A 13543-nucleotide genomic window follows, 5' to 3' on the forward strand; every position below is an offset into this window, starting at 1 on the left:
ATGTACTTGGGCAGAACTCAGGGATGGTTTCCATGGGAAAATGGGATTAGGGGTTACTGGGGGCTCCAGTGGTAGGTCAGAGCTAGATAGAAATCAGGCAGCTGACTACAGGGAAAGCAGGTTATGAGGCCATCCCCATTTAGGCAATGGTCCCAACCGAAGTCAAGCTGCCTGTTTAATAAGCCGGGGGCAGCCGATTAGCTCAGTTGGTTAGAATGAGGTGTTCTGAACAACAAGGTTGCCGGTTCGATCCCCACATGGGCCACTGTGAGCTGCGCCCTCCACAACTAGATTGAAACAACTACTTGGAGCTAATGGGTCCTGGGAAAACACACTTTAAAAAAAAAGCCAGCTGACCTAAAAGAAAATCAGGCAGTGAGCCCGATTAAAAGGTGGATATTGGGCCTGCTGCTGTGGCTGTGGCTGGATGGAGGGGTGAGGTTTGGTCTGAGGCTAGGTGCAAGGACGAATCGTGGGTAACAAACAGCCTGGGCCCACAGTGAGTGAGCAGAGGCCCTGAGCTGCCAGAAGGCATCCAATTTTATTTGAAATGGGAAATACTGAAACGTTTCAGTTTCAGCCCTAGCCCTGCTGTGTGCCGTGACCCAGAATGAGGGCCCACTCTAAGGCTGCCAGGTGGCCCTGGCAGCAGGTAGCCCTCGCCTTCCTGGGCGCCCAGTCTGAAGGTCCTTGCTGGGACCCACATTGCAGGCTTCTGTGATGATAGTTCTATCAGCAATGGTTGCTTGCTCCCAGATCAGCATCCTGAAGGCTGGGACTCCCTGTGAGTGTACCGTAGGCTGGGCACAGAAGGGGCAGAGAGAATCAACACGGACCCCATCACGGGGGCCCTTTGGTTCAGGATCTCTGCACAGGGGCCCTTCTTCCATCCTCAGGCTTGGGCAGTTGGGAGGGGTGGTCTGTACCCAGGAAATCTGGGCATGGTTGTAGGCCTGTCCCCATAGGAAACTAAAGGAAGAAACATCCCCATTGGCCGGGAAAGCCCTGAGGCCTGCAAGACGAGATGCTGCCTTGGGGGCTTTCCTTGCTGCCCAGAAAAACAAATAAAAGAAATACAAGTTATGATAAGAACTCTGAAGACGCTGTTAACAAAGGCGTGAGGTACAGGACAGAGGAACCTTGCATGTACTCATCTGTATGTGTGCATGCACACACACACGCACACACGCACAAGCGTCTGTCCCGAGAGCCACCGTCATAGGCACACACACAGTCAATTACATGCACTGACGTGGCCTCCTGTCACAGTGTAAGACTTGTGACAGGTGAGCACACACTGATGCACCCAGCGGACAGTTGAGACTGTCAGGAAGCACTTGGAATTCAGAGGCTCTCTTACTGCCCCGTCGGCCCCCTGCCTGGTTTGAGCAGACAGCCCCCATTTGGGGCTCCTTGGGGCAGGCTGAGGACGAGAAGGCTGACGGAGCTCCCTCTGTCCTGCCTAGGTCAGCATCGGCTGCCCCGAGAAGATGGAGCCCATCACCAAGATCTCGCACATCCCGGCCAGCCGCTGGGCTCTGTCCTGCAGCCTTTGCAAGGAGTGCACGGGCACCTGCATCCAGGTACACGGCCACTTCAGCCTGCTGCTGCCCCACCGCCCCTGCAGGAGCCAGCTGCCGCCACTCCCCACCCCCGTGGTGCTACAGACAGAGCCACTGATGGGCGCAGTGGACCTGTGACTGGGACCAGAGCCAAAACCCCACCTGGGGGGAGTTCCTTGGGCACAGGGTCCAGGCCTGGGAGCCCAGGCTCCGCCCGCCACCCCGTAGTGCTGAGGACTCAGACTTGCCCCAAATACATTGACCTCGCCCCCAGCATCAGACGTGATTTGTGGGAGGGGTTTCCTCTAGCTCAGCTAACGGCTCTCCTGGCACAGGGTAGGGCCACACTAGTCGGTCGACAGCAGCGTTTCCCAAATTCTGGTGTGAACAGTGTTACCCAGAGGGCTTGTTAAAACATAGATGGCTGGGCCTACCCGCAGAGGTTCGGATTCAGTAGGTCTGGAGTGGGCCTGAGAACTTGCATTTGTAGCAAGTTCCTGGGTGACACTGATGCTGCTGGCCTATAGGCTGGGGTGGGGGCATCCTTTCTCTCTCGTCTCTCCAGGAACAGTTGTCACGGCAGACACTAGGTGTGCCTCCACCCACTTGTAAGACTTTCAGAATGGCGAATGAGTACAGCAGAAGTGGTCACTAGTAGTTGGATGGGTTGTTGCTGAAACAGTGATCAGCTAGCTGCCCACAGCCGCCATCCAAGACTGGGAGGAAGGGAGAGGCCCTGAGTTGACCCTGGCTGCCTGGGGTCAGCCTCTCCTCCCAGAGGACAAAGGAGGGGCACGACTCCCAGTCTTAGATAATGTTGCAGTACAGGAGGCAGTGACCCATTGCCAACCTTTCTTTTGATGCCTCTGATTCCAAAGTCTTTTTGCCCAAAGGGCATGCAGCTTGCCTCCCGAAAGGTTTTTCGGTTTTCTGATTATTGACTTCCCCAGGCTGTGAGGTGCTGAACCCCATTTCTTTTGCAGCTCCCCCTTCCCACCTGCCATAGCTCCCTTCATAGCCCACGGGATGTTGGGAGCCCTTGCCATTTTATTTAGGGTCATTCCACATTCTTGGAACCCTGAGAGATGCCCACAACCTTCTTCCCTCCCGCCAGGGATCCCTTCATGCCTGACGCTGCCCTTCCTGTCCCTCCAGTGTTCCATGCCTTCCTGCGTCACGGCGTTCCACGTCACATGCGCCTTTGACCACGGCCTGGAAATGCGGACTATATTAGCGGACAATGATGAGGTCAAGTTCAAGTCGTTCTGCCAGGAGCACAGTGATGGGGGCCCGAGAGGCGAGCCTCCCTCGGAGCCGGTGGAGCCCAGCCCCACTGTTGAGGACTTGGAGAAGGTGACCCTGCGCAAGCAGCGGCTACAGCAGCTGGAGGAAGAGTTCTACGAGCTGGTGGAGCCGGCCGAGGTGGCCGAGCGCCTGGACCTGGCCGAGGCGCTGGTCGACTTCATCTACCAGTACTGGAAGCTGAAGAGGAAAGCCAATGCCAACCAGCCACTGCTGACCCCCAAGACCGATGAGGTGGACAACCTGGCCCAGCAGGAACAGGACGTCCTGTACCGCCGCCTCAAGCTCTTCACACACCTGCGGCAGGACTTGGAGCGGGTGAGTGCCCCTGCTGCCTGCTGGCCGTCCCGGGAGGCCCTCCCACCCCACTCTCACTGCCCTGGTGCCGCTGTGGCTCGCTAGGACTAATTGGAAGCTCTGGCCCAGGGGCGGAGGGCCTCCAGGTCTCAGACAGTGTCGGGGTAACTTAACTTTGCAGAACAAGGAAGGATCCAGCTCTTGCGTCTGAGTCCCTCCCGTTCAGCCCTTCCAAAGGCCTGGTGAAGCAGGGGGGCCCTGCCAGGGTCATGAGCTGGGAGACACCAGAGCTAGGGCAAGGACCGGGGTTTTATCTCCTTATGGCCTCCGGCCCCATTTGTGGCCTCTGTGGGCCCTGCCTGGTCCCAACATGCGAGCTTCTGCTTAGAGTCAGAGGCAGGGAGGGACCAGGATTTATATGCAAGTTGATTCAGCCCACAGGTATGTGCTGGGCCAGGGCAGGGAATACAGGTGTGACTGGCTCCCAGGAGTGCTGGACAGAGGGAAGGGTGTGAGTGGAGGCGTGAGGGTGGGCCGGAGACCAGCAACCGCCTATGTGGGGTAGAAGGAGGGGGCGAGTTGGGTAGACCGTACTGGTCTGGAAGCTGCAGAAGCATTTTAAGCAGGGGCTGTCCTGCTGTGGCTCCAACTTCCAAACACTCACCCCACAGGAGGAATCACAGGGCGCAGGTGGAGTAGGGGGTTGGCTGAAACCCCCCAGCTGTGTGTGGGGAGACATGATCTTGGCTTGGTCTAGTGTGGTGGCTTTGGGGGACTGAGTGAGATGAGGAAGGAGTGCAGACTCCGTGGTTTGGGGCTGGGTTGTGGAGGTTGGAGGGCAGTGAGAGTTGCTGTCCGAGAGCATGGAGGCCCCCAAAGCCTCCAATTCCTCCTACTCCCCCAAGAAAGGTGAGGGAGTCCTGCCTTCTATGCCGTGTGCCCTTGAACTTGGCTTTTCTGGTACCCCTCCTCTGCCACCTCCGGCTGATCAAGTACCACCCCCAGGTTAGGGGCACCCCAACAGGAAGCAGGATGTTCTGGTTCCTTGGTCCCGTCCTCTGAACCTCAGGTGCTGTTCTGGCCTCTCCTCTCGGACGTTCAGTTCTAGGGCTCCAGAGCCCGTGGGATCTGGTCACAGTATCCTCCATGGGTACAGACACATTTCCCCAGGCCGTGTGAGGAATCAGCCCTGGGGCAGGGGCTTTGTGTGACCTGAGACAGCAGCTTTTGGCAAGTCTATAAAACAAGTAGAGCAACTGGCAGGTGTTGTATTGGGGGGGGCAGGGGGGGACATGAGGTGGAGGCTCTGAAAGTGGACCTGGCTTCCTCACCGTCCTTCACCCCACTCATCTGCCCTGCCGCCTGATCAAGAGGAAATGACCCTATTGGCCTGGGAGGGAGCTTATTTCCTGGCAGTCAGCCTGACACCAGGTCAGAAGTGAGAGGCTGGGGGAGGAGGGCGCCAAATGTCCCTGGCTCCAGCCAGGGCAGAGGGCAAGTCCACCTACATTGCAGCCACCACTACCTGGGCAGCCCAGCCTTCTGTCTCATGTGGCAGGACCATCAGGTAGGAACCCTTCTGAGACCAAAGGTGCTGCCGCACTTGTTCTCTGGCGGTCCCTGAGTCTCCAGCCCCGAATCTCCAGTGCAAACACCTGCTTTTACTCTTGCTGTTTCCATCAGATCAGACCGTCCTTGGTCTGGGCTGGTCGGCCAGTGTGCCTGACGCTGGCTAGGCTGGATGGGGAGAACAGGGGTGGGCTCACTGATTTCATCATTACCCTAAAAAAGGAGGCGAGACGTAGATACTGCCAGCCCCAGTGAGCAGATGAGAAAAGTGAGACTCAGAGAGAAGTGACGGGAAGCCTTTGAGGTCTGAGTGTGTTCTAGGGTTTGACTTGAATTCAGGCCTGAATGAGGGGAGGGGTTTGTGAGAAAGGATTGTTGGCTTATTCTCGATTGTGTACATTCCTGGGTAAAAGCATCCTCGTGTCAGTCCCTGAAACTCTCCCCCACCCCTTGTTAGCTGGTATAGGTGAGCCCAGGGGTCAGGGGTGTCAAGGGCTAGGATGTCAGCGAGCCTACTAAGGCCAGCTCGGGGGATCCCACGCAATCAGCTACCACACAGACCCCTCTGGTCAGGGGACAGAGCCCTCCAAAGCCAGGCGTCAGCCCACTCACTCTTCCTCCAGGAAGAGGCAGGGCTGGCTTTAAGCCTGTGCAGCTTCTCAGGGCTCAGGAGGGCCCTGTCAGAATGAAATGCTGCTTCTCCAACAGCCACCGAGCTGGGCTGGTGGTACCAGCTGGGAGGAAGGTAAGGGAGTAGAAGAGTCAACCGCCTGGGTCTCCCTACTCCAGGTCTAGCCTCGGGGCCTTTCACAGCCATGCTCGGTGACTGCAGTGAGTGAACAAAGCCGAGAACCTTCCCACAGGGGTGGCTTTCTGAAAAGACCCTGTTGGTGGCCTGGCCAGTAGGTCCAATCTCTGACCGTGGCCCAGCGCTTACGACCAGGCACCAGGCCAGCTTGGTCTGGACTCATCTGGGAGGCAGGGTACAAGTTGAGATGGAAGCCTTGGGTGGCCTGGGTTTGCATCCAGTTCCAGCACCTCCCAGCTCCGCGCCTTCTGAATTTCAGTTTCCACTTCTCCGAGTTTCAGTTTCCTGTCAGTAAAATTGGAATAAGGATGGAACTGACCTTGGTCACAGTGAAGGACAGAGCTTAGCACGGTGCTCTCTGTTGTTAGTGGTGGTTATTGTTGTTGCTCTGCCTCATAGACGGTGGGCTCCATGGAGGACCGAAAGGCAGGCCCGGTGCCGGGGCCAGGGAGGTCACGGGGCATCCTCCCTGATTTATTTGCCCTGAAGTCCAGGCTGGGGTTTTGCTGAGAGAAGCAGGAGCCGGGGCCATGCTGCTGCCATGAGCATGAAACCTCATTTTCTGCTCTGCCAGAAGGTGTGCCTTCCTAACATTTCAGCTGTAGGCCTCGGCCCTGGCAGGCAGCTCAGGAAGGCATGGCCACTGCAGCCTCCCAGTTATTCACAGCTGACAAAAAAATTGCAGCACCGACGATCAGCCCGACAAGCTCGGCTGGTGTCCCCTAGCAACGGGGAAGGCAGTTCAGGCGGCGCAGGTCTTCACAGCCCATGGCCCTGCCTCTGCTTACCAGGAGTTGATTCGAGAGCCTGACCTGGCCTGAGTGGGGCCAAGAGGGCAGGGGCAGCTCTCAGACAACCCCCCCACCCAGGACAGTCATGTAGGAACTCCCCCAGGCCTCATTTCCGATAGCTCTCCCAAGAGAGGACCATCCTGCCACCTCCCCCCACCCCCGCCCCTACTTCCGTGTCCACTCGTCACACCCCGTCCGCTGCATCCTCAGTGCCTGGATGGCGGCCTGCTTGGCCTCCCACCAAAGCCCACCTTGTCCTGGGCAGCCTCAGCCGCCAGGCTCCTCAACCTCCATCTCTCCCATGTGCTGGACTTTCTCACCCATTGTGCCCCCGTCCCACTCAGACCCTGTCACCACCCCCAGTCACTCCCGGGTCCGCAGATCCCCCCGTTCTCCTCCTTAACCACAGCCTCCCATTCTCCTGCTCAGTTGCCTCCCAGGTCCTCCAGCCTTCACTGTCCCTTGTTTTCTTCGCGCCCACCCCACCTGGCATTAGCTTACTGCCTGTGCCCTATGCAGCGGCCACACCTCGGGCAGAGTCTCACCCAGGAGGAGCCACTCTCTGCCACCAGGAGCAAGCCCATAGCAGTGAGCAGGTGGGTCCCCGAAGGTGCATGCCCCGCCGAAGGTGCATGGCAGGACCCAAGCCAGCAACATTCTGATGTTGTATTGTGGGGGGCTGGGGGGGACATGAGGTGGAGGCTCCCAACCCTCCACCTGTCTCCACTCCTGCTCACCATCTCTTAGCGCTCCTCCTGTTCCTCAGACCAGAACCCTCCAACTTTGCGCCAGGGGAGCCCTCTGTGTGCATTCTCTGCCTTTCCTCCCCTCTCCTCCCCTACCCCTGAGGGATCCCTTTCCGGTCCACACACTACAGCACACGAGTTTCTCTTTTATTCCTCCCCTCCTCGTCTCCAGGATCCCACCAGCATTGGAATCTATTTCACCTTCTCCCATCTTCAAAAAGAAATCCTCCCTCCCTGCCTCCCTCTAGGCATGGATTTCTTCATCCCCATCTCTCCTTTCTCATCATCCCTCACTGTTCTTACTTCCTTGGCCAAGCTCCTGCCACAACCCTAATCCAGAATCTTCCACGAGGACCAGTAGCCCCCAAGGCCAGGCTGTGCACTGTGGTTCTGTCTCTATCCTTGTCCCCTAGCCCTCTCAGCAGTAGTTGCCACAGTCACATGTGCTGTTGGTCTTGAAAAACTTTGATGCCCTTAATACCCCAGTTGTCCCTCCCTCTCTGAGTTCTTGGTCCAGTGTCATCCGCCATACTTGGCCTGGCCTCTCAATGCCACATCTACTCCACAGCTTTGCTCTCCAGCCCCAGCCCACACCTCCCTCCTGAGCTCCAACATCTCATGCCCAGCCCCCCCGCCGGTCCAGCCTGCTCCTCCGACCACTTCCCCATCTCCATGAACGCCCTCAGCCCTGGTCCATTCCAGCTCACGCTCACTGGCTGGACGTCTCCCTGCCCCTCCCTTTTCCTCAGCCCACATTCAGGTTCTCTCTGCAAAACTTGCTGATAATCAAAACAACTTTATCAGAATATAAAACCTGCTTTTATGACCAATCCCTGCCCTAATTTGGGGTACTTTCCTACTTGGTTCATTTTTCTACTCTGACGTTCTTTTTCAAGAGAACATTTTACCTTTATAATCAGAAAAAAACAGTAATGACAATGCAAGGAGCCTGCTGGTCTGTGTGAGCTCCTGGTGCCCTGTTTCCCCGAAAGTAAGGCCTCGCCGGACCGTCGGCTCCAATGTGTCTTTTGGAGCAAAAATTAATATGAGACCCGGTCTTATTTTACCATAATATAATATGGTATGATAAATATAATACTGGGTCTTATATTCATTTTTGCTCCAAAAGATGCATTAGAGCTGATTGTCCAGCTAGGTCTTATTTTGGGGGAAACAGGGTAGTATTAATACTTTATCCCCCAAAGCCATCATGGAGGAGGACTTCTGCAACATTCAGTCACAGGTAGCTGTCTTACCGAGAGTCTTGGAAGAAATTAGAGAAGTAGTTGATGAAACCAGGGTGAAGTGGGAATAAAGGGTCACATGTGAGCAACGTACTGACCAAAGAGCGTTGGCATCGTTGGAAGTGTTCTTATTTTCTACAGCAGGAATCTCCAGACATGACTGACTGTGTCATGTGCCCTTATCAGGAAAAACAAAAAAGCTTATTTACCCGCAATATATTGTATTTTGAATATCTCATTCATATCTACCCCTGTGTATTGTAAATATAATCAGAATTTCTAATAGGATCAAAAAATATTCCAGTAAAAGTTCTGGTATTTTCTTCCTGTCCTGTGATAAGCTATTATATTTAAATTAATAGCCTATGCAGCTCACTTTGGAGGCCTCCTGGCCTAGGTGGTCAGTAGTTCTGATTCCACAGTGCGACGTGACGTGTATTTGAGGGCCCGACCCCGGGAGTTTGTAAGGCCCTCAAGGGAATCTGTGTTTTTTAACCAGCTACCCCAGGGGTCTCGATGCCAGTCATTCATTTCAGCATGCTTTAGGAAACCTTCCTCTAGAGTTTCAGGTGGAAGATAAAATATACCCAAAAGGCTACATGTATATTTTAATAGGAAGTAATTAAGTATAACTCTTGGTTCTTTGGGGGAGAAATCTGCGACTCTGAGCCTCATTTCATCTGGCTCCTCACCTTTAGAGGTTAGGTTTAAAGGTGAGGAAACTCCAGAATGGTGTGTTTTAGAACATTTTTGAAAGCTGGACCTCGACCGATTTGTTTTTAAGTTTGATGTATTGACTGGTTTGTTTTTGAGGCTTCTAAAGTAGCCGTGAATCCATCCACCTGTTTTCATCCCCGTTACGCCCCTGCACACTGGGCCGTGTGACTGCCAGCAAGGAAACAGAGCAGGATGCAGGGAGCATGATGGTGGGCTGCTTAGACGCGGTGGGCAGGGAAGGCCTTCTGGGAGTGACATTTGAGCCAGGACCTGAAGGACGACGTCCAGCCTTGGGGGGGGGGGAAGAGCATTCTAGGCCCCGAGTTAAATATATACTAAGGCCCCAAGGCAGAAGTGGGCTGGGCACAGAAAGAAGGGACTGGAGGGCGGCGTACTTGTTACCTAAGACTGGGACATGGGCTGTGAGCTGACGGTGAACAAGGCTTGGGGCTGTGGCTGTGGTTTTGTCAAGTGTGCTAAGAAGGAAGCTGTATTTGTTTCCTAGGGCTACTGTAACAGTACTGCAAACTCGGTGGCTTTACACAACAGCCGTTTGTTTTCTCACAGTTCTAGAGGCCGGAAGTCAGCAAGGTTGATTCCCTCTGGGTGCTCTGATGGAGAATCTGTTCCATGCCTCTCTCCTAGCTTCTGGGGGTTGCCGGCAACCCTGGGCATCCCTTGACTTGTACACCCATGGCTTCAGTCTCTGCCTCTGTGTCATTCTCCCTGTGTGTATCCCCTGACGAGTATGTCCTTATAAAAGGCCATGTGAAGACACATACAGGGAGAACGGTGGACTCAGTAGCCAGAGCTGACCAGATGCTTTCTCTGCCAACGGCTGTGCCGGACCCTGTGTTTTGGATCAGAGAACTGTGGCTTAGGGCTGAGGACATACTCAGGGTCTGCGAATTGATTCCCAGATGTCCTGGGCTGGGTAGGCAGTGGTGCCCCCCAGAGCTGGGAGGTCAGGGGTGGTTGCCCTTGGGTAAAGTGGAAAAGCTCTCTTGTGTTTCCTCAGGTTAGAAATCTGTGCTACATGGTGACAAGGCGCGAGAGAACGAAACATGCCATCTGCAAACTCCAGGAGCAGATATTCCACCTGCAGATGAAGCTTATCGAACAGGATCTGTGTCGAGGTAGGCACCTTCCTGGCCCACCGCCGGCTACCTCAGTGTGCACCCTCTCAAGGGGCTGGGTCCCAAGGATGGTATGTCTTTGGGGCCTGGTGGGGGCATGAGCGTGGGGCTTCCACCCCTGCCCTCCATCATCCAGTTAGTAGGCCAAGATGGGCCACTCAGGTCCCAGGTGTGTATTGTTAGGCAAGGAGCCAGAGATTGGAATGTGGCACCAGGCCTGCCCTCAGAGAGCTTTCTGGCTCAACTGGGGACACCCAGGTAGTGCCAGGGCCACAGCAGTTCTAGGAATGAATTGCATGCAAACAGGTGTAGACCCGAAGTCCTAGTGGCTCTGTGCTGGCCCTGGGGCAGAAAGAGCTAGAAGCCAGGGAGCCTCCCTAGCCCGTGTGTTGGTCCTGAACAAGGCAGCTACCCCAGAGACGGAAGAGGCCCTGTGTGTTCTTTCTCTCTGGCCTCATCTGATAGAATTCAGGCCCTGTGCCGGCATTTTTTCCCCCTGTTTTCTATTCTCCTGCCATCAGGTGCATTTAACAGATCTGGAAATCCAAGGCCCGCGAATCTCTTGACATTGCTTTTATGGTATTTGTATGGCTGTTGCCAGTCAGGGGGCCCTTCCTGGAGTGTTCACATGTTAAGGAGGCCGATGCTTAACCCAAAGAATGGTGCTCCCATGTTGACTTGCACGCAGCAGAAATAGCTGGATGGAGACAGGTTTTGAGCCAGGGGCTACCACTGCCAGCTCAGCCTCTGGGTCAAGCTGGGCCTGGAGTAGACAGAGAGGATAGCTGCCAGGCCACCACCGGGGTAATGACTGAGGACCTGGTACTGCCCACCACTGCCCGAGAGCCAAGCTGCCTCGTCTGCACTTAGGGATCACCACCCACTCTGGCCCAAGAAATCAGCACTGCCAAGTACAGGTGCTGGGTCAGGGGTGGGTCACGGCCATGCAGACAGAGCTCAGCGCTCACCATGCATCCCAAGACTAGGGCAGCTTCCTAGCTCCCAGTGCTTTCTGGGCTCCCTCTCATCTGTTGATTGATTCAGTGAGCACTAACTGAGCACGGACAGAATGTCAGGCCCTGTGCTGGGCACTGCAGGACACACAGCTATGGACTAAATGAACAAGGTTTCTGCCCTTGTCTGTGAAGATAAAGGACAGTGGTGCCCAAGGGGCTATAGTTGCTGCCAGTGCAGGGGCAGAGGTGTAAGGGCTGGCTTCCTGTTGGTGGTGATTCTGGAGCAATATCTAAGGCTTTCTAGACCTCACTGCAGGCACACATCCAGAAGGAAAGGCTCACAATCAGGGCAGCAGAGTGGCAAGGCACGCAGTGCCCTCAGGCACAGGATTCCAGAAACGTGGTCAAGAGCCTGGTGGGTCTGCATCCCGCATTCAGTCTGGGGGCATTTGCAGCTCCTAGACCTGGGTGGCAGCCACAGGCAACCCTTGGTTCAGGGCAGGACGTTTGGAGAGGAGACTGGTTTGCCTCTGCCTGAAGTTGATGCCCTCAGTGTTGTGCCCTTGACCCCTGGGGTGGGACATGGCTGCAGGCATGTTGCCAAGGCCTGTCTGGCCAGAGAGCTGGAGAAGACTTCCCATTGGCAGTGATATTTAGACTGTGAGCTGAACCAGGTGATGGACACGATAGGTAAGGAAAGGGCATTTTTGGAGACCTCAAGGCCAGAACCTGTCTTATTAGAGAAACTGGAAAGAGACTGACATATCTGCAACCAAGGCAGGAGGAAGATGTCTGAAGTGAAGCTGAGGGGTTGCCGGGGTCGGCCAGCCGTGCACGATGTTGCAGCCCTTGGATGGAGCTTAGCCTATGCTGAGGACAGTGCGGATATCTGGGCGCAGGTCCCGTGTTATAGACGAGGAGACTGACGCCAGGCCTAAGGTGGCAAAGGGAATCAGCAGCAGAGCTGGGAAGATTCCAGAGCTGGGGCCACACCCCTCAACCCTCTCTTAAACCCTTATTCAGGAAGCCCTCCAGCCTCTGGCTGAGAAGCTGAGAAAAGATGCCCAGCAGCTGGGCCTCCCCCTGCACGTGTCCGTCCCTGCTCCGGTGTTTTCTGTGGCCCTCTACACCTGTGTGGGCATGGACTGAAGGGAATGAAGGCCAAGTGTGCACCCAGGTCTCCCATCTACTGTCTGACCTCAAAAGCAGACCAGGAGACCAAGGCGGAGATTTGCTCAAGGGGGCTGACCAGTGTGAGGACCGGCAAAGCCTCTTGACTACTCAGATAGTGCTCTGTCCACCTTCATGTCCATCTCCTTGGCCTGGCATTCAAGGCTCTGCCCTGTCCTCTCACCTCCAGCCAGCCTCCCCCCCACCAGGACTCTCTCCCAAGATCTGTAGGCGAGGTAGATCAGGCTGCAGTGCAGACCCTGCAGGGTGGTCTTCCACCCTCTTTGTGGTGGTCCTGTGTCCTCCCTTACGCCCTGCAAGGGCAGCTGTGGGCAGTGACGCCACACTCTCTCACACCAGCTGTCCCTTGATTCACTAGAGTCCCAGTTATCCCAGGGCTCCTACGGCTCTGAACCGGGAGCACATAGGCAGGGCCAGGTGATTTGGATGGTGAGGCACCAGGTGAGGGAGGACTTGGGGTGACATGCAATGACCTTGGTTCTGGCTGAGGATGTTCGAGGTAACCACTTCCCTTCTGCTCTCTCTTTCCCTGACACAGAGCGGTCTGGGAGGAGAGCAAAGGGCAAGAAGAGCGACTCGAAAAGGAAAGGCCGTGAGGGCCCAAAGGGCAGCCCTGAGAAGAAAGAGAAAATGAAGGCGGGGCCTGACTCAGTCCTGGGGCAGTTAGGTGAGTAAGTGGCCATGCTGGCCTGGCAGACTGGCCAGGCTCACACCATCACTCCACTTGCAGCCCCCCAGCCCACCTCACCCCCCACCCAGGACCATCAGCACCCCCGCTGTACCACTGCACAGAGTAGGAGGCCCAAGAGGAATAACCACGCCCTTCCTTGCCCAGGCACTCACATCTACCAGCCATAAAGGACACGAGGGTCTCAGAGCCCATCTGCCATCCCAAGAAATGCCCCTTTTGTAAACCTGGACAGGAGTCTGGGCCCAGGAGCTCCGGAACTGCTCTCTCATTCCGCTGGCCAGGGTCCTGCATGTCCGATTTGCCCGGAGGCCCGCCATGGACCTCTAGGTTATCTGGGCTCTTCTCGGAGCCCAGCCCCATGATGGGAGGTAATGGTCTGTCAGAATTCTCCATCCTTGTACCACTCTGCCAGAATCTTCTCAAATGGACCCTCCTTTCAGTACCAATGAACTGTCCTGGAGCCACCCAGAGGGATCCAAAGGAGTAGCCACAGGCAGTGGCCCTTCACAGGGATCTTCACTGTCACAGACCTT

The 13543-nt window shown here is 55.6% G+C and overlaps 1 protein-coding gene across 6 annotated transcripts in view; it reads left to right on the forward strand.

Annotated features, from left to right (window-relative positions):
* Positions 1 to 13543, forward strand: part of JADE2 (jade family PHD finger 2) — a 48762-nt gene that overhangs the window by 29925 nt on the left and 5294 nt on the right. For all 6 annotated transcript variants that reach the window (XM_033095877.1, XM_033095875.1, XM_033095874.1 and 3 more), the window contains 4 exons: positions 1467 to 1583; positions 2718 to 3182; positions 10055 to 10172; positions 12858 to 12986. In XM_033095877.1, coding sequence (XP_032951768.1) covers positions 1467 to 1583; positions 2718 to 3182; positions 10055 to 10172; positions 12858 to 12986 — 829 coding nt within the window. The remainder of the gene's footprint in view (positions 1 to 1466; positions 1584 to 2717; positions 3183 to 10054; positions 10173 to 12857; positions 12987 to 13543) is intronic.

Source organism: Rhinolophus ferrumequinum, chromosome 24, assembly GCF_004115265.2.
Source record: "Rhinolophus ferrumequinum isolate MPI-CBG mRhiFer1 chromosome 24, mRhiFer1_v1.p, whole genome shotgun sequence".
Lineage (NCBI taxonomy): Eukaryota > Metazoa > Chordata > Mammalia > Chiroptera > Rhinolophidae > Rhinolophus > Rhinolophus ferrumequinum.